Genomic DNA, 20,780 nt, shown 5'->3' with positions numbered 1-20,780 from the left:
ATACCTGTGCCGTTCCGGAGGCCACAAGTCCAAAATGGGTCTCGATGGGCTAAAATCCAGGGGTGGCCAGGGCGGGTCCTCCCGGAGGCCCCAGGGGAGGAGCGTGTCCCGCCTCCTCCAGCTTCCAGAGGCGCCGTGTCCTGGGCTCGGGGCCCCTTCCTCCCGTCCGCACGGCCAGCAGCACAGCGTCTCCATCTCGGCCTCTGACCCTCCCGCCTCCCTCTGCTCAGGACCCTGGGATGACCCTGGGCCCCGGGAATCCAGGGTCACCCCCATCCCAGGGGCCTCGACTTAACCCATCCGCAGAGTCCCCTCTGCCTCGTTGAGGTGGCAATGTCCGCAGGTTCCAGGACCAGGACGGGGACGTCTTTGGGAACGTCATACTGCTGACCACAGCATCCAATAATTAGTAGAACAAAATTAGTATTACATATTGATCAGTGAAGAGAAGCAACAGAGCCGTGTAATCTAATTTATATGAAAATGCAGTCACCCCTGAAAGGAACAGCTCAACACCCAAGTGTGGGAACGCAGAGAGAAGGGTCTGGAAGGAGACACCCTCAACTGCTAATGGTGGTTTCCTCTGGGGAGGGGATATTGAGGCACAACGTGGAGGAGGTTTCGGAAAAGGCTGTGAGCTAGAAAAGCCAAAAGTTGTGCAGTGTCCCAGCAAGTCTGAAATGGACAAATGCAATAGACACTAAGATCGCAGGGGAAACATAAGATGAGAAGCAAGATATTATGCAGTCTCAAAGTACCTCCCCTAAGATATTTACTAATTACATAGAGATATCTTGGAGTTTTCCAGATATCTTTCTTTATTTGCTGTTGATTTTGAATTTCATTCCATTGTGGTCGGGAAACACACTCTGTATGAATTTAGACATTTCATGACCCAGCATATTATCCATCCATCTTGACGGATATTCCATGTGCATTTGAAGAGAAGGTACATACCGCTGTGGTTGGGTGGAATGTTCCATAAGCATCTATTTGGTTGATAGCATTGCTCAAGTCTTCTCTCTCCTTACTAATTTTCTTCTTGTTCTGCTAGTTATTCAGAGAGGGATGTTGAAATCTCTAGCCATAATTGTGGATTTGACTGTTTTTTCTTTTCAATTCTGTCAATTTTTGCTTTGTGTATTTTGAACCTTGTTATCAGGGGCATATATGTTTAGGATTGTTATGTCCTCTGGATGAATCAACTCCTCCAATATTGTGTAATGCTCTTCTTTATCCTGGTAATATTCCTTTTTCAAATTCTATTTTCTTCTGATAGAAATATAGCTACTCAAATTTTCTTATAATTAGTGTTTGGATGGTATAGTTTTTCCATCTTTTACTTTTTGTTTGCCAATATAAAGTTTTTTTGCCCCACTTACAGCATTTCCCCCTCGGCTTTATTGAGGCATATTTTTCATATAAGGAAGTTAATTTCTTGTAAGTTAAGTTTGTAAGTGATCTTGTAATCTTGTAAGCAATTTCCTGTAAGTACAATTTGATAAGTTTTGACAATTGTTTATGCTTGCATCACTACACCACAATCATGATATGGAACATTTCCATCACCCCAAAGTTCTTTCTCCCTTTGCAATCAACCCTCCCCTCCCCCTTGCCTCCAGGCCACCACTGTTATGCTTTCTGTCGATATTGCTTTCCTTTTTCTAGAATTTCATAGGGTGGAATCATACAGTATGCGGTGTTTTGAGTCTGGCTTCTTTCACTTAATAGAACGTTTTTGAGATCCATCCGACTTGTTGCGTGTGTCAGTAATTCACCTCTTTTTATTCCGAGGGTTATTCCATTCCACACTGTTCACTCGTTAAAGGAGGCTTCAACTGTTTCCACCTGTGACCTATTACGAATAAAGATGTGATGATTGTCTGCACACGAGGAGTCTGTGTTTGGAAACGTTTTCACATCTCTTGGGGAAATACCTAAGACAGGAATTGCTGGGTCATATGGTAGATGTATCTTTCACTTTGTAACAGACTGCCCAACCATTTTCCAAAGTGCTTGTGCCATTTTGCATTGACTCCAGACACGCAGGAAAGTTCCAATTCTGCATCTTCTTGGTGCTAACAGACTTTTTAATCTAATCTTTCTAACAGACATACTGTGGTATCCCATTGGGGAGCATTTCCTTAATGACGAATGATGTCGAGTATCTTTTCACAATCTTCTGGGCATTCATCATCTTCTTTGGTGAAGTATCTGCTGTTCAAATCTGCCACTCTTTTAAAAAATTGGGTTGCTTATTTTTGTGTGATTTCTTAATATTTGTCAGATATGTGTATTGTGAATATTTTTTTTCCCAGTTGGTGGCTGTCTTATCATTTTCTCAACGTTTTTTGGAAAAGCAAAATTTTATTTTGATAAAGTCTATCTTCTTGCTTTCAAAAAATGGCTTGTGGGGCCAGTCCAATGGTGTAGTGGTTAAGTTCCCGTGCTCTGCTTTGGTGACCTGGAGTTTGCAGGTTTGGATCCTGGGCATGGACCTGGGCGTGGGTGTAGATAGCACTCATCAAGCCACGCTGTGGTGGCGTCCTACATACAAAACAGAGGATGACTGGCACAGATGTTAGCTCAGGGCCAATCTTCCTCAAGCAAAAAGAGGAGGAATGGCACAGACGTTAGCTCAGGGCCAATCTTCCTCACACAAAAATGGTTTGTGCTTTTTATGTCCTATCAAAAAAATCCGTGAGTAAGCAAAGTCAAGAAGATTTTTCCCACATTTTCTTCCAGAAGTTTTTATACTTTTAGCTTTTCCGTTTAGGTCTGTGATCCATTCTGAGTTAAAATTGTATATGGTGCACATTAATAGTCAAGGACAGCTTTTTTCCATTTTGATATTCAATTGTTACAGCATCATTTGCTGAAAAGACCATTCTTTTCCCTACTGAGTTATTTAGCACCTTCGTTGTAAATCAATTGATCATAAAAGTGTGGGTCTACCTTTTTGACTCTCCTTTGTCTTTTCGCTGGTTGATGACTATAGGCTTATAATAAGTCTTAAAAACAAATAGTCCTTCAATCTTGCCCTTTTAAAAAATTGTTTTGGTTACGACTTTTTACTTTTGCACTATCTATACCTTTATATTTAAACTGGACAACGTATGGTTGGGGCCATGTTGACTGTTTCTGCTCTGAATTACTGTTTAGACCAGTTACATTTAACGGAAGTTTCAATATGGTTGGGCATAAATCTTCCTTCTGTTCCTTGCAACCTTTTTCTCTTCATTTGACTTATTTTAGATTTTAGTGATTTTTCTAAACATACTACTTCACAGATAATGCAAGACCAAGAGTATATTCCCATTTCTGCCTCCCATTCTTCATATACTATTATTCACTTCAATATGTTATACAGTAAATTTCAGAATACATTGTTGTTATATTTGCTTTAAAGAGTCAATTATCATTTAAAGAAATTAAGAAATAATTATGTTTACCACATTTTAAACGTTTCTTGTGCTCTTCATTCCTTTGCATAGATCCAAATCTCTGGTATCATTTTCCTTCTGCTCAAAGAACATCTCTCTCTTAACATTCCTTTAATGTAGGTCTACTGGTTACAAATTCTCTTGGCATTTATCTGTCTAAAAATACGCATTGTAGGGGCTGGTCTGGTGGCATAGTGGTTAAGTTCTCATGCTCCACTTCGGCAGCCCAGGGTTCGCCGGTTCAGATCCCGGGTGTGGATCTATGTACCACTTATCATGCCATGCTGTGGCAGGCATCCCACATATAAAATAGAGGAAGATGGGTACAGATGTTAACTCAGGGCCAATCTTCCTCAGAAAAATAAAATAAAAAATAAAAATATATGTTGCCTTCACTTTTGAAAGATACTGTTGCTGGGTACAGATTTCTATGTTCTTTTGTTGTTGTTTCATTTGATACACGAAAGATATTAGTTCATTAGGGTGTGAATTGTTTCTGATAAAAATATCAGTCATTCTTACCTTTGTTTCTATGTATATGTGTTTTTTCCTCTGAGTTAACAAATTTTATTTTCTTTATCTCTGATCTCTAACATTTTAATTATGACATGCCTGGGTGTTCTTTTCTGTGTATTTATCTCTCTTGGTGTTCATTGAAGTTCTTAGATCCGTGGGTTTATCATTTTCACCATATTTGGAAAGTTTTTGGCCATTTATTCTTAAATTTTTTTTTGTCCTTCCTCTGTCTCCTTTCTTCTAGGACTCCAATTACGTGTATGTCAGGTTACCTGATATTGTCCTGTAGGTCACTGAGGTTCTGCTTATCTTGTAAGCATTCTTGTTCTCTGTGTGATTCATTTTAGATAGTTTTTATTATGAAGTCTTTAATTCCACTAATCATTTCTTGCTCAGTGTCTAATCTGTTGCTAATTTCATGCAATGAATATTTTTTCATATATTGCACTTTTCTGGTCTAAAAGTTCCACTTGGTTCTTTTACAAAATCTTTTCCTCCATTCATTGTGTACATGTTGTCTTTTAAATCTTTGAGCCTATTTATAGTGGCTGTAGTATGATCTTTTCTAATTCCTTCATCTCTGTAATTTTGGGGCCCATTTATTTTACCCGTTTCATTCTCATGGCTATGGGTTGCATTTTCTTGCTTCTTCACATATGTATTAATTTTTATTGAGTGCTCATCCTTGTGAATTTTATGTTAATAAGTCCCAGGTTTATGTTGTTTATCTTTAGAGAACATTGGATTTCTTCTGCCTGGTAGTAAAATTACTTGCAGGTAATTTGATGCCTTGGAGACTTAAAAATCTCTTTGAGGACAGGTTTATAACAGAGCTCACTCCAGGGCTAGTTTAGCCTTACAATAAAGCACAAATCTTCTGGGGGTTTCTACTGAATGCCCCGTGTACTCAACGAATTCTCTCTATCTTGGCTTCTACAGGTATTCCCAGACTGTGTGAGCTGTCGGGATTGTCTTCTCCCCAGCTTTTCCTCTCTGCTTGACCTAGACAAGCTTTACTATATGCACACGCAGTTTGATCTTCAGCCAAAGACTCAAGGAGACCCTTGTGAACATTCATGAGCTCTTTCTTAGTTCAGTTCCTCGCTCTCCAGTGCATTGCTTTGAAAATTCTAGCCATCTTGGACTCCCTCATCTCCCACCTCTATCCCCTCAATTCATGAAGCCACCATGTTCTCTTGGGTGTCCCCTCCATGACCTAGAGCCTGGAAATCATCTACAGGCAGAATTCTGGCACAATTGTAGGGTTCGTCTTGTTTATTTCCCTTCTCTCAGGGATCATCGTCCTGCACTGCCTCTTGTATGCTGTCTGAAAGCGATTGTTTCACATGTTTTGTCCGGTTCTCTAGCTGTTTAGGGTAGGAAGGCAATTCCCATAGCAGTTACCTTCCCCATTCTTTTTTTTTTTTTTTTTTGAGGAAGATTAGCCCTGAGCTGACATCTGCTGCCAATCCTCCTCTTTTTTGCTGAGGAAGACTGGCCCTGAGCTAACATCCATGCCCATCTTCCTCTACCTTATATGTGTGATGCCTACCACAGCATGGCTTGACAAGTGGTGTGTAGGTCCGCACCCAGGATCCAACCCGGCAAACCCTGGGCCACTGAGAAGCAGAATGTGCAAACTTAACCGCTGCACCACTTGGTTGGCCTCCCCCCCAATTCTTTTTAAAAGCTGGTTGGGAACCATCAGATGGATATGCCAGAATTTATTCATCCAGTTTCCAGTTCTCCCTCGTTTAGTTATAAAATTTATGACCAGTTACTTAATTCTTTCACCATAAATTAGTTTTGCTTGTAATCAAACTTCATATTAGTAGAATCATACCGTGTATGCTTTTTGGTGTTTGGCATACTTTGTTCAACACTGTATCTGTGCAGTTCATACATTTTGCTCTGTGTATTAGTCATTTGTTCTTTTTCATTGCTGCATCGTATTCCACTGTATGGATATACCACGAGCTATGTATCCATTTTCCACTGATGGACATTTGGGTTGTTTTGGATTTGGGGCTAATATAAACATAGCTACTGTGAAGTTCTTGTCCAAGTCTTTGGTGGTTGTACTTATGCATTCTTGGTGGGAACAGAGTGGGATTTCTGGGTCATAGGGTATACATATGTTACCTTTTAAAGACACAGCCAGACAGGTTTCCACTGTCACCGTGTAGTTTTGCATTCTTGCCTAGAGTGTAAGAGGGGAGAGTTCCAGTTGCTCCACATCCTGACAACACCTGATATTGTCAGTGTTTCTAATTTTAGCCATTCTCATAGCAGTATAAAGGCATCTCATTATGGTTTAAATTGACATTTCCCTAATGACTAATAAGATAGAGCATGTTTTGCATTATACCCATTGGGCACCTGAACGTCTTCTTTTCTGAGTGCACGTTCGTCTTTTGCCACGTTTTAATAACCAGGTTGTCTTTTTCTTCGTGATTTGTTGGAATTTTTGTTTCGCTCTGCTTTATTTTCTGTTCAGTCAGCTATACTGTGGATATGCTCTTTGTCACATATTTGCACTGCAAATATCTTATTCCAGTTGGTGTCATGCTTTTTTATTCTCTTAAAGGTGTATCCGGAGGGCAGAAACCAAGGGTCTCTCGCTCACTTGCCATGCCTGGCACACAGGAAACCCTCAATAAAGGTTTGTTGAATGAATGACTGCTTTGGAATCCTAGCTCCGGGCCTCAGTTTCTCCAGGGGCATGTTAATCCCCCGTCCTGTCCATATACAGGATTCTGTGAGACGCGCAGGAGACACAGCATCCGTTCATCGCAGCGTCAGCTTTTAGACCCAGAAAAGGCGGAGCTGGGTTCTTGTCCGGGAACTTGCCTGAGAAGCTCCACGTGGGCGCCCCGCCCACACCTGTCACTTAGTTGAGGGGCGGGGCAGAGAGGGCGCTCCTGGGGGGCGTGGTTAAAGCCGGGAACGAGGAAGTGGGTGGAGTTCCTGAGCCCACTGACCAATGAGAGGGAAGAGCCCTGAGTCCTGGTGGGCGGGGCCAAAACGGCGACGGGCGCGTAGTCCTCGTCTCCATTGGACGGCTTGGCGTCGTCAGGGAAACGTGGCGTTCCGGAGGTGGGGGGGCGGGGCTTCCCGGGAGGCGGGGCTTCCGGGGGCGGGGCGCGGGGCCGGGGCGCCGCCGTCAGCTGACCCGCCGCCATCTTGTCCGCCATTTGCCAGCGGCGCGGCGCGAGCAGGAGGGGAGGGGAGCGCGGCCTGCTGAGCCGGTCGCCGCTGCCGCCGCCCCCGGACCGCCGCCGACCTGGCCTGGAAGCCCGCCCCGCCGCGGCGCCCGGCAGTGCAGCGCTCCGCGGGCGGCAGGCGCGGCCCCCGGGCCACCGCACGGCGCCCGGTCGCGGGCCTCCCGGGGCTCGAGCCCGGCGGCGGCCGCCGCGATGGCCCTCAAGATGGTCAAGGGCAGCATCGACCGCATGTTCGACAAGAACCTGCAAGACCTGGTGCGCGGCATCCGCAACCACAAGGAGGACGAGGTGAGCCCGGCGCGCCGCGCGGGGCCTGACCCCGACCTCCGACCCCGACCCCATCCCCCGATCTCGGACCCCGGCTCGCCCCTCGAGACCCCGCTCCCCGCTCGAGCCCCTCCTGCCCGCTGCCTGGGCCGCCGCACGCCCACTCTTTCCCCAAGGCTCAGTTTACCCTCGGGGGCCCAAGGCAGCCCCAGATGAGATCCCGAAGGCCCCCGAGCCGCGATCCTCGGCCCCCCGTGTGTATCGGAACACCTGGGGGGCACTGTTAACAAGGCAGCGCCCCGGGCCCTGCTGCTGGGTGGCCTCCCTCCCGCAGCCTCAGTTTACCCACTCGGGCATGGCGCCCGCCTCCCCCTCCCCTTGCCCGCGGGTGGCTCCGGAAGAGACTTCGCACGCAGGTACCCCGAACGGCGGCCCTCCAACCTGGAGGCCGTTTTTGGATCAGCTGTTCAAATGCACGGCCCCCGGCCCCGCCCCAGGCCTCCTGGGTGCGGGGCCCTCTTCTCCGCGGGCCGCCCCCGGAGGAACCCCGTATGGGATGAGCGCGTGTCCAGGTCGCTCCCCGGGGCCTGGGCCCGGGCCGAGTCCTCGGGAAGGTGGGGCCGCCTCCCTCGAGGAAGACGGGGAGGCAGCGTGTGTCTTCATTCAAAATAAGGAAGCCGCTCAGGGGTCCTGGAATGGGGAAGCCGACTTCAGCTAGGAACCCGAAAGCCAGGGCGAGGGACGGGTTTTCCAGAAGTAAAATTGTAACTGTGGGCACCGTTTCCTTGTTTTTTCGCTGCCCCCAACCTGTGACCTAGATTTAGGAGGGATGGGGGCAGTTAGTGGCCACCAGGCTGCGGGCTTCGTGGAGGAGACCCAAGCCCGCACTCCGACAATGGGAGCCTTAGGGCCAGCCGCCCCTCCTGGGAGCGGCTGCCCTGAGGAAGTGGCTGCTGGGGATGCTGCAGGTCCCACACGCGATGCTGGGGGGGGGGCCAATTGCCTCTGCTGGGAGCCCGAGTCCCTCCCGCTGTCTGGCACTGTTTTGGAAGGGGTGTGACCTCGCTGGAAAGTAGTGAGGTTGTTTCAGTTCACTCCCTCCCCTTCGCCTCTCTGGCTGCACCTGGGTGTTCCATCCCGTTGGAGGCCTGGCCAGCGTGTCGGTTCCAGTGTCCTGCTCTTCAGTGGCTTTCTGAGTTGGAAGAGGAGCTGATTGGCCTGGATTTTGTCTGCTGCACGTGGCTAAGTGAATTTGGGGCGTGTTTGCATCCCCAGGTTTCTTTTCCTGCGCTGGTTGGCCTCCTGATTCCCCCCTCCTCCGTTAGCAGATGTCAGTGAGCAGCCTGGTCCCGGGTTCTGAGGACAGGCTGCAGGGTCTTCCCAGTGGGGAAAGGCACGCTCCAATTAGGGCGCCTGGCGTTTTAGGGGGGTGCGCATTGCCACTGGGCAGTGCCCTGAGCCGTGGTCTATTTGTTTGGAATGGGTGGGAGTTAGTGGCGCCATCTCCACGGGCTTGGGGCCCGTTAGGCGGGGGTTCTGGAGGTGGGAGAGGCTGGTGCTGGGCGTCCTCAAGGCCGGGTGCCCGCGTGGGCCCTGCCCTTGGCCTGATGGCAGTCGATTCCCAGCAGGATGTGGCATCTGGGTGCCGTGGTTTCCTCATCAGCGGACCGTCACGGTCTGGAGGCTCCTTAATGGGGTGTAACTTCTGACTCCAGATGTCCATCTCCGTCCCTGTGGGAGCGAGCAGGTGACGGATGGTTGAATCCCTCTTCTGGTCCCCAGCTCTCTGTGGAGTAGGCCCTTTCCGTCCGCCCGCCCGGCGCACCCCACGGGGTTCTGACAGGCCGCAGTGTCTGCAGTGGTCAAGTTTCCCCAGAGTTTGCTTTGTACACAGATGTTAGCTGAGAAGTCGTGTGTGGCCTCGTGGAAGGGAGGCCGAGTAGTGACTTCACAGCCACGTGGAAAGGCAGCGTGCTTTAGTGGGAGTCGTTGGCGTGAACTCTGGGGGACCTGAGTCCAGGTTCTCGGGCCTGTTTGACTGGGTGACCTGGGGAGAGCCCCCCGTGTAAAGTGGGGCGACAGCCACCTCCCCACCTCACCGGGTGCTTAGGAGGATGCAGCCAGTGACGTAACGCCGAGCACCCTCGAAATTGTCTCCTTAACTGTGTCCACACCTCAGCCTGTGACCCCTTCCTGGGTTGTGAATTCAGTTTAATGGATTATGTTAAAAAAAAAAAAAGAAGAAACTAGAAAATCCCAGATTGCACGCTTGCAGACCAACTGTTGCTTCTTGAAACTCTGATTTCGGCTGATGGCATCTGAATGTGTGCGTGCGTGTGTGTTGGGTTACCAGGGAAAACATATTTCATAAAATGAGTCAAAAAGTTTGAAAAATAGTGGTCTAATTCACACATTTCTGGGTGCTTGAGTTTGTTTTAATCCTTAGGATAACAGCATGGGTAATGTTGGCAGGTAGGAGGAGGATTTCCCCTTGCGAATCCTTGTTTCTAAAACTTGGCTGTGACTAGGATAAAGAGCCAAGTGACTTTTATTTTTTTATTCATTTAATTCTTGCAGGTAGTTTTCGTATTTCGGGGGAAGCGTTTTCTTTGAGTCTCTTTAAATTACAAGTTATGCCCATAACTTTTTGTAATAAGCTCAGGGTTTATTAAGTAAAAAGGGAAACTGTCTACATCAGTTCGGTGCAGACGCTTCGAGGTTTTTCTCTGAGCGTGGAATTGGCGGGCGACTCTGAGCGGCCGTCAGGATTGCGTGGAGGCCTCGCCTGTTGGAGGAGGAGTCCCCGCCGACAGCTCCGTGTGTGACGGGCACCAGTGTCGAAGCCCCCCGGGGCGTTCCAGACGCCTCTCCAGGGTGGGTGCACGTCGTTTCTTGAGCCGCTCCCCCTAGACGGGCATCTGCGTGGCTTCCAGCGTCTTCTCTTCCGTCGGGGAGTTCGTTCTGTGGCGCACAGCCCTCCACACTTATCTTAGTGTTTGGGGAGCGTCCGAGTGTTTTCGCTTGGGTATGAGCATTTCCAACCACTTACCTGGCATGTCTGAACTCCGTAGTTTAGTCGTGCAGAGTAATATTCTGAGGTTGGGCATGGTCTGCGTTTAAGATTGGACCGTAGGGAAGCGCTGATGTTCTGTTGCTTCTGGTCTCAGAAGCGGCACCATCCTGGGGTTCCCCTGGCGCTGGAGGTGTGGTCCCCGCGGGCTGCGAGGCGTGTGCAGGGCTGCGGTCCACTGGCCAGACCGTTACCGAAGCACGAATGGCGTCTGCACAGGGTGGGCACCCGGAGCTTTTGGCTCTTTGTGTAGATTCCTTTTATTTTAACGACTTCTGAGGAGAATAAAGATGTTAAGTTTGAAGTGAGTTTTGTTCTTTACTTTAATAACGTGGGTCATCCCCTAAATCACGGCCTTTCCCCCTCAGCACTGCTGACGTCAGAGCCGTCCTGGACGCTGTGGGGGGTTGAGCAGCATCCCTGGCCCCATCCACTCGATGCCAGGAGCACCCCCAGTGTGACAGCCACAGATGTCCCCATACATCACCAGTGTCCCCTGGGGGCAGGACTGACCCAAATTGATAAGAAAAATCTCCCAGAATTCCCTAATGCTCTCCCTTTCATCTTGGCACCTCTTGTACCCCACATTGTCACCGTGTTGTTGGACCCTGTGATATTGTGATATAATAGGAAATATATATTTTGGCCTTTGTCCCTGGTTTCTGGCACAGAGCTCATAAAACCTTCGTAATTTCCTCAGCAGCAAAGCTACTAGGAGCATCCTTGTTCGTGTATTTTGTCTCTGTCCCCAATTCCTAACACTGAGCTCTGAAATCACATGGGATTTCCTGGGTGCTAGGAGCGTCATTTGTTCTAATGAGACAACTTTGGGTGGCTCCTGGCTGGGGGCTCGTCACCAGAAAGACCAGGCCGTGGTTTGAAGCTTGGCACTCACCCCGCCCCCCACTTTCCTAGCAAGGGGAGAGGGGCTGGAGATGGGGTTAATGATGGATCACGCCTGTGTGGTGACGCCTCCATGAAAACGCTGAACTGTGGGGCTCGGGGAGGTTCTTGGTCCGTCAAAGCATCTGTGTGCCGGGAGGGTGGTGCACTCCAGCTCCACGAGGACAGAAGCTCCTTGCTTGGGGCTCTCCTAGACGTCTCCATCCGGCTGCTCACCTGTGTGCTTTGTCGTACCCTTTATTGTGTAGTAGCTGGTAAACGTGAGTGGCTGCTTCCTGGGTTCTATGAGCCGCTCTAGCAAACTACTCAAATGCAAGGAGCGGGGTTCACGGGAAGCCGGATTTATGGTCGTTGGTCAGAAGCCCAGGTGACAACCTGGACTTGAGATTGGCGTCTGAAGTGGGGCGTCCCGTAGGACTGAGCCTTTAAGCTGTGGGGTCTGTGCTGACTCCGGGCAGAGTGTCAGAACTGAGTTGATTGTACGACACCCGGCTGGGGTTGCAGAGTTGGTCGGTGTGGGAATGACCCCCCACCCCCCTCACCACCAGCAGTGAGAGTGACAGAGGAAGTGTGTTCTTCCTGGACAGAGCCGGAGGGCGCGTCCAGGCACGTGCGTTCTCCTCGTTAATCAGGAAGCACGTGGTGCAGGGCACATCACACAGCTCGGTGCAGTGTTGCGGTACTTGTCTTGCCTTCTCCCAGGGTACTGCCTTGCTTTGGGGCGTGTCCCTAAATGGTCTGCCCTGCTTGTGCTGGAAGCCTCATTCTCCTGTCTGGCTTCCTCCGCTCCCTGCTGCAGGCGCGCGCTGGAGCCGGCTCCTTGCGTTACTGCCAGCGTCCTGCTGTCTGTCTACACCACCTTCTGTTTGTCCGATCAGCGGTGCTGGTATTGGGGTTAGTTCCAGACTGGGGCCCCTGTCTGAATGGCCTTCTGCGGGAGTGGAGCTGCTGCAGTGGGGTGGGGAGCCGCAGCCGTGCAGGATCGTGTCGCCTGCCCACCGAGTGGCTCATTCCGCTTCCATCCCCGCAGCCGCTGTGAAGGCCCCCGTGCCCCGCGGCATGGCAGAACTGGCATTTCCCTTCCCCGTTAGGAGTGTGGCTGGGCACGCTTTCCCTGGCATGGTGGCCGTGTGCGTCCTTCATGAAGCCGTTTCTTCTCTTCAGGGCTGTGGCCTCTTTCTCTTTGTCTGGCTTACTGACTTGTGGGCGTTTGTAGAAAGGGCACCCTCCAGGCCCAGGGCGGAGTGTGTGGCCAGGCTGTGGGTGGGGGCAGCTATGAGGACAGCTGGGGAGGGGGTCTGTGTAATGGGGTTGGGGTCGCGTCTGCCTTCGTAACCAGCTTCCTGGGGATGGTCGTGCGCACAGCGCTTGGCAGAGCCCAGGAGGGGTTGAGGAAAGGAAGGCGTGGTGGCCTAGGTGTGCTCTAGGCCAGGGCCTGTCTCCGCACGGTGGCATCGGGGCCGGGTCATTCTCTGTGGGGGGCTGTCCTGGGCACTGAGGGGTGTGGAGCAGCATCCCTGGCCCCACCTACTTGATGCAAAGAGCACCCTCAGTCATGACAATCACAAACCTTTCCAGACGTCACCCAGTGTCCCCTGGGCGGCATGGTCACCCCCACGGAGTAACCCCTCTTCAGGAGGGTAGGGGTAGGGTGAGAGGTTGATGGTTGGGGAGTCTGAGGCTTGCCTGCTGCCTCCCCCCCATGGCTCATCCATGACTAAGTCCTGGACTCTGCCCTGCGGTGGCACAGAGATGACAGGCGCTCCTGGCCTCGCCATCTGGGTGGAACCTCGCTGACCCTCCTAGTCTTGGCTTTCCCAAAGCCACTGACACAGGCCACGTACTGAGCCACGCACCTTTGCTCCTGTCCTTGTCGGGCAGCCAGTGCTGGGCAGCCCACTTGTGCCTGGAGGCAAGCTTCTGGCGCCACCGCCCACTGCCGGTGGGACCCTGGGTGAGGTCACCTCCTGCCTCCGCATGAGTCTACCGGGCAGATGTTTTTTCAGCACAGCAACTCGGGCCCTGAAGCTGGCTGCAGGGGTGCTTGAGGAGCTGGGCCGGGGTCTCCGGGCTGCTGTCGCCCACTGCCGGAGGAGGGGCCAGCAGGTCACGTGTGGAGCATCAGCTGGCGATTCTGGTCCAGCCAGGGTGGTTTTTTCTGTACACGGTTTTATCGAGATGTAATTACGTACCGTAATATCCACTTGCTTTAAGCTTGGAGTTCAGTGAATTTTAGTGTGTTTACAAAAGTGTACAGCTATCAGCACAGCCTAACTTTAGAATATTTCTGTCACCGCGAAAGAAAACCCTGTGCCCACGTAGGTGCTCCAGTCCCCCACCCCAGCCCCCACTAATCTACTTGTGTCTGTGTGAATTGCAGTCAAAGGCTTGTTAACAGTGTTCCCACCCCTTCGGTGGGCCGGGCCCCCTCGTGGGTGTCCGTTGTGAGCCGGGGGTGACGGGAAAGACCGTAAGTGGCTGTCAAGAGCTCCTTGATGTGTCTGCACAGGGTCTCGGGGCTGACTGCAGGCGGTGGGAGCTGGGCAGGACTGAGCGGGGGCGCTCTGGGCGGGCAGTCCTGCACGGGGCGCTCAGGCTCCTGTCCTGGCCCGTCAGTCAGCGTGTCTCTCCTTGCACTGGACCGTCGCTGCTTGATTCCTGGACTCGCAGTCGATCTTGACGGCTGGGTGTGGGCCTTCAGCCTTGTGCTTCTCCAGGGGGCCGGGGCTCCTCCTGCCACAGGGTTGTTTGAGCCTGTCTGAGGCAAAGAGGAAGTGAGAACAGTCCTGGGTCGTTGGTCATGCACAGATGTAGTCAGTGCAACTTCTTTCATCTCAACACTGACTTTCCTACTTTTTGGGGTTAAAATGTGTTTTCTTGTTGAAGTGATGGTGATCATAGTTGGTGACTGGGTTATTCTTGGCAAGATGCATATGTTAACTAAGGGTCCCCTCCCTGCCCCAGTTATCGTGACGACTGGTGACATTTTCCTGGTCTGAGATCCGAGTGCCTTGGAAACGCTGACTGACTGAGACCCATCACGAGGCCATGCTCTGCACGCCGGCCCCGGCGGTCTCCACCGCCCGGAGCCCCTGAAGGCCTGAGGGCCGCCGGGCTCGTGCTCCCGAGCAGGGGGGTGTGGGCTCGAGTCCTGAGCCCAGAGCCAGTGGGCGCTGCTGCCAGCATGGAGCTCAGCCCAGCCCGCGGGCAGCTCTGGGCGCGCACAGGACTGGAGGTTTGGGGCGGTCCAGAGGGAACCTCTTGGAAATGGCGGGGAATGAGGTGGTGGGGATGTCCTTCACGAGGTGGAGGGATAGTAGATGTGGGGCGCCATTCAGCGCTAAGAACTGAGCTGTCGTCAAGCCGTGAAAAGACGGGGTGTACATTGTGAAGTGAAGGAAGCGCATCTGAGGAGGCCCCACCGTGTGACTCCAACCCTCGGACGTTCTGGAAGAGGCGAAACTGTGGAGACGCTGAGAAGATGCGTGGTTGGCAGGGGTTGAGGGGGGAGGGATGGTGAGGTACAGGGGACCTTCAGGGCAGTGACGCTGCTCTGTATGATGCTGTAATGGTGGATATTGTCGTCGTACATTCGTCCAAACCCACAGAACGTAGAACTCAGGGCGTGAGCCCTGGCGTCGCCTGTGGACCTTGAGTGATAACGATGTGTCCCTGTCGCTTCGAGTATTGTAACAAATGCCCCTCTCAGGGTGTTGAGAGTGGGGGAGGCTGTGCGTGTGTGGGGGCAGGGAACCTCTGCGTTTCGCTCGGTCTTGCTGTGAACCTGACCTGCTCCTTACAGAAGCCGTCGAGCCCGGGCCAGGTCGGTGGCTGCGAGCTCGCCCTGCCCTGGCAGCAGCGCAGGCGTGAAGATAGCTCCACTGGGCTGGGGAGGGCCCGGGAATCTGGGGTTTTCTTTAAAGAGTGTCCTGGGGCATTCTGCTGAGCAGGCGGGCCAGAACTGCCATGTTGTTGTGTCTCTGGGGAGTCACCCTGGGAGGGACTTTGGACCCTTTGTTCTAAATTAAACTCTGGAGCAGTGAAGCGGCCTCGCAGCTCCGTGGTGAAGTGTGAACCCGCGCCGAGCGGGCGGGGGTCTGAGAACGTGATCATGCTCGCACCTCTGATTCTTTTTTTAAGAAAAATGTTGATGCTATGTAGCCATTTATACTTTAGACCTTAAAGTGTTTCTAATTTACGTTTTTAATAGGATTTTCTGGGTCTGGATCATGTTGGTATACCCTGACCAGTTTCTTTTCCTTGTAAAACGGGGAATAAGTGCTTTTTTCTTAGCAGCGCTGTGTGTAAATAAAAGATTAATGTCACCGCTCTCTGCCCCTTTCCTTACTTCAACTTCACATGACTGTTTTAGATGAACATTTAAGCGCTCCCAAGGGAGTACAAAACATTATTTTGTGTCTTTTCTAATTCTTTCCACGCTCTTGTGTGTGGGAGCCATGAGCCCGAGCACTAGTTTTATGCCTAGAAACTGAAGTCCGGGCGGGCCTTCCTGAGGCCGTCGCTTCCTGGGGCTGTGGTCTGTCCCCGGGTCGGCGAAAGCTCTGAGCGCAGGGCGGGCGTCCTCAGCTTCTGCTGCGCTGCCTGCCTTCCTGAGGGATGTTTTCTCTGGAGAGAGGGTTCTGGCTCAGTAGTTTCTTCCGCGTCCGGTGGCCTCCGTTGATTCCGGGCGTAAGTCAGCTGCCGTGTGGCCCTTGCTGTCTGCGGGTGTGTAGGGTGTGTTTTCCTCTGGCTGCTTTTAAGATTTTCCTCCGTATTTTCGGTTGGTGGCGTTTGGCTGCCGTGTGTCTGAGCGTGCTTTTCTGTCTCCTGTTGGGGTGCTGAGCTGCTTGAACCTGTGAATCTGTGTCTGTCACCCAGTTCGGGAATGTTTCAGCTGTTAGTCCCCCAGACATTTCCTCCGTCCTGGCCCCCAGTTACACGTGTGTTGCACCCTTGGCGTGTCCCGCGGTTCCGGAGGCTGTTCATTTTTTTTCCCAACTTTCCTCTCCTCCAGACTGCGTGATTTCCTATTGTTCCACCTCAAATCCCTGACTGTCTCGTCTCGTCTCCAATACGCTGTTCAGTCCATCCAGTGAATGTTTGATTTTGAAAATTATTTTCCAGTTCTAGAGTTCTGTGTGGTTGTTTCACGTCACTTTCCTTTCTCTGCTGAGATTTCCTCTCTGTTTGTTCATTATGTGCGTATTTTCTTTTTAGTCCGTAAGAGCATGGTTTCAGCTGCTGGGCTGAAATCTTTGTGTGTTAATTCCGTCATCTGGGTTATCTGAGTGCCCGTCTTCGTTAGTTGTCTTTTTTTCTTGAATGGAGATTATGTTTTTCTGCTCCTCATTTTGAGTAATTTGGGGTTGCATTCTGGGCAACTGGCGCAGTGTGGAGAATCTGGGTTCTGTTAACGTCCTCCGAGGAGGGTGGTTTTGTAGGGGGAGCGTTTCCTTTAGGGGCAGTGAGCTCATCTGGAAGCCTGGCTCTGCCTCTCCTGCAGTGGGCAAGCTGCAGTGTGGTTCTTTTAGCTTTAGCGGGGCCCTGAGGGAACATGCCCGTGCATGCACAGTTCTGGGGTCAGCCTGAGGTTTGGGCTGAGTTTATATGCACAACATGGGTACCCTCCAACTCTCCCTTCTTTGGGATTTCCCTCCTCATTTTCCAGCGGCTGTCTTCACCCAATCTCTGCTCTCTGGTTGTTGAAGCTAATTGTTCCCAGGTCTCCCTCCTATCTTAGTCTCAGCTACTCGCATGGCGCTCAGGGAAAACCCACGAGAGGCCGGGCCCTGACCCAGCGCTTCTGCTCGTTCTCTGCTGCCTCCAGGAAGTTGTTTTAACACAGTCTGTGTGGGAGGCTTGGTCTCATAGGGGCTACGCGGACATACCGGGAGTGGACTCCACCCGGCCCTCCTGAAACCTGGGGCGAGTGTCCCTGGGGCGTCTAGGAAGCTGGTACATGCACGCGCAGCACGTGGTGTTCATCCATCCATCCGCTGGGGCACGTCTGGCTGGTTTCCACTTCGGGGATGTCGTGACTCATGCTGCTACAGGCACTCAGGTCCCGGTTTTTGTTTAGACACCTGTGTTCAGCGTTCTTGGGTGGACACCCGGGAGCGGGACTCTGTTTGACCTGGAGGAGCTGCCAGGCCGCCCTGCACAGTGGCTGCCCCGTCTCCCATGCCTCCTCCGTGTGTGAGGCCGGTCTCTCCAACACCGGGGAAGGTCCTTTTGTTCTGTGCTTTTAAATCATTAACAGCCACAGTCCAGGGTGCAGGGAGGGGTCATCCGTGTGCAGGGCCAGGAACCCAGGATCCCTGAGCAGGATGTAGTCATTTGAAGCCTGCTGGAAGGGTATGGTGACGCTTGTTCCATTGTTCTGACTCTCGATCATAAAATATTCATAAAATATTCTGTGGCTGAGAGAGTACTCAAATGGCTTCTTTCCCCTGGAGCCCGAGCTGGGGGCGGCCAAGGGTCTTGGGCCCGGTCGGGGTATGGTCCGGGGTGACATGTTAGATGGAGGATGTGTGTGCAGTGGAGGTCAGTGTGCAGGGCACTTGGAGCAGGACTCCACTGGCCGTGCTTGCCACCCTGGTCTTTGGGGAGGTGGCCACTTTTGGACAGCGTGGCAGGAGGACCATTGAATCCTGCCACTGGGTGGACAGCTGGACGGGTTCTCACTCGTCGCTCTTCTCAGATGGTGGAGGGAGCTGCTCGTGCCTTGTGGGGCGCCGGGTGCATGTGGGCCTGGGGCATCGCCTGGACAGACGTGCTCTGAACCCCGTGGTGACTACTCACCTCGTGAGCAGGTTTGGGTTCTCTTTGGGCTGCTGTGGTGACATCTCTGTGTGTCTTTGGGGCAGAAGGGCTAGAAGCCTTGTGCCCTGCTGCTCCCAGAGGGGACATCAGTTGCTTTGGGCCCCGTGTCTCAGTACTGCTTCCAGTCAGACCTGTTTGAATGCTGGTTTAGTACACGTGCTGAATTAGTGAGGAAACCTGAGAGAATTGAAAACGTCTGTCCACGCAGACACCTGTACACAGCAGCATGTCCGTGCAGTGTGATTCATGCAAGCCGAAAAGTACGCATCCGCTGGTGAATGGATAAACATGACGTGGTCCACGCACACGTGGTGGAGACGGAAGGAGGCGCTGCTCGTGTCATGGACTGCACACAGGGAGAAGGCGGCGGGAGCCGCACCCAGCTAGCGCCCCGGCTGCGGGAGAGGCCGCCGGAGATGGCTCAGAGAGGGCCCGGAGAGCTTGATGTTGAACAGCGTGGGCGTCAGCCTCAGAGGAGCCCTTGAGGTGGCCGTTGGGCACGGATGCCAGGCCCTTGGTGCGGGCAGCCCACTGTGGGTGGTGTCCTGGGAGGCACTGGTGCCTGTGGCCCTGAAGGCAGGGTGGGCTGCTCACGCCGATCTTCCCCCAGCCTGGCTCCTCGTCTGTGCCCCAGCCCCCAGTCACGGCCCGAGGGCCAGCACCAGCTGGCCTGCCTGGGCTATATGTGCGTCAACGCTGTTCCTGGGTGGCCCCAACCCCAGAGCGAGCGAGAGGCACAGGGGCCTGGCACTCCCTCCCCTCGTGGAGTCTTTGCCTCTGGCCCCAGCAGACTGGTGGTCCGGGGCTCCCCTGCAAGCTCTCCCCTCCCAGGACTCTCGGGTGCGCTGAATTACAGTGTGGCGGCAGGTTTTGGGGGGTCCAGCCAAGGGGCTGCTGCGCGTGTGCAGTGAGTGCAGGATGCCGCAGGGACTGCGAAAGGCTCCGCCTACCTGGGCTGGTGTACTCCTGTCACCTGGGGACACGGTGCTGAGGATCAAATGAGTGGGTTCTGTAAAGTACTGGGAAGGGCACCCGGCACGCGGGAAGCATCCTCACGCACTCTGTTGTCTTGAGCAAAAGGAGGAGTTGGAAGAGGATCCCGAAGTCGCCTGTCACCCTGGGGAGGCCCCAGGTCATCCTGTGACTGGAGGTGCAGGGAAGGTGGGTGGCCGCCACCTGGCTGCAGCCCTTCTTGTTGGAGAAGTGGGAGCTGCTGGCCTGCAGGGGTGCATGTCAGTCTGGGCCCCATGTGTTGTGGCAGCGTGGGGTTGAGGTAGACCAGCCACCCCGTGGTCACGCACGAGAGCTGTGACTCAGACAGTGCGAGGGACGAGCCTTCGGGCAGTAAGACGTGGGCATGTCTTCCCAGCCTTGTACCTTCTCTCGTTTGCAGTTTGTTAAAAGGCGAAACTGGAGGACTGAGAAAATTTCCGTGTCTTAATATTCTGTTTTGAAACGGTTATTTTTGTTGTTGTTTTTAAAACTTTTCAGTTTAGCAAACATCAGATACGCACTCAAGTCGAGAAGCCAGAAGGACAGACCTCCATGTGGCTGCTTCGGCGTGCGTCTTCCTCCTCCCCACTTCACGACCTCCCTGCCCCTCCGGGAGGACGATTCTGCAGGATTCCTGCTGTCCTGTCCCACTGATGGCCTTTTATTTATTTCATTTTTTTAAAGATTGGCACCTGCACTAACATCTGTTGCCAGTCTTCTTTTTTTCTTCTCCCCAAAGCCCCCGGGTACACAGTTGTATATTTTAGTTGTAGGTGCCTCTGGTTGTGGCATGTGGGGCGCCACGTTCGCGCCCAGGATCCGAACCGGCGAAACCCTGGGCCGCCGCAGTGGAGCTCATGAAGCCAGCCGCTCGGCCCCGGGGCGGCCCCTGGCTTTTTCAGCAGCAGCTCTGTTGGACATGGTTTGCCTGCCGTGCAGTCACACATTTAAAGTGTACAGCTCAGAGGTTTTCGTAGATTTAGAGAGTCACGCGACCATCGCCGCAGTCAGTCTTAGAACACGTTCCTCACCCCAAAAAGCAGCCCCATCAGCAGCCACTGCCCCGCTCTCTCCCTGGCCCTGACTGCACACATGCACTGTCCGTCTCTGCATCTGTGCCTGCTGGACGTTTCAGAGACGTGGAACTGTACACTGCGTGGTCTTCTGTGTCTGGCTTCTTTCTGAAGAGATTATTCTTAACTGTTTTAGCCAGCCACTTGCAGTTTCTCAATTTCTCTTTTTTCCTTTTAGGCAAAATACATCTCTCAGTGCATTGATGAGATCAAGCAGGAGCTGAAGCAGGACAACATCGCGGTGAAAGCCAACGCCGTCTGCAAGCTGACCTACGTGAGTACTGCGGTGGTTGCCCAGGGGGCACCGCAGGGCCACGCCCGCTGCCATGCCGCATCCCTCCATCCATCTGTCTCTCCCCATCCATTTGTCTATCTGTCTGTCCATCTGTTTGCCCATCCGTCTGTCCCGCCACCCATTTGTCCATCTGTCGACCCACGAGGTGTTGATTGACGCCATCAGCTCCCGGCA

At 52.5% G+C, this 20,780-nt stretch overlaps 1 protein-coding gene across 2 annotated transcripts in view; it reads left to right on the top strand.

The window, feature by feature from the left end:
- Nucleotides 1-7,145: 7,145 nt before the first annotated feature.
- The window catches only part of AP3D1 (adaptor related protein complex 3 subunit delta 1), a 40,670-nt gene continuing 27,035 nt past the window's right edge, over nt 7,146-20,780 (top strand). The window contains exons 1-2 of one of the 2 annotated variants that reach the window (XM_070622398.1): nt 7,146-7,471; nt 20,490-20,585. In XM_070622398.1, coding sequence (XP_070478499.1) covers nt 7,376-7,471; nt 20,490-20,585 — 192 coding nt within the window. In that variant the 5' untranslated portion in view covers nt 7,146-7,375. The remainder of the gene's footprint in view (nt 7,472-20,489; nt 20,586-20,780) is intronic. The other variant, XM_070622397.1, reaches the window with a different exon arrangement.

Source organism: Equus przewalskii, chromosome 6 (assembly GCF_037783145.1).
Source record: "Equus przewalskii isolate Varuska chromosome 6, EquPr2, whole genome shotgun sequence".
NCBI lineage: Eukaryota > Metazoa > Chordata > Mammalia > Perissodactyla > Equidae > Equus > Equus przewalskii.
Note: the sequence above shows the minus strand (reverse complement) of the source record. Positions and strands in the feature narration are given on the sequence as shown.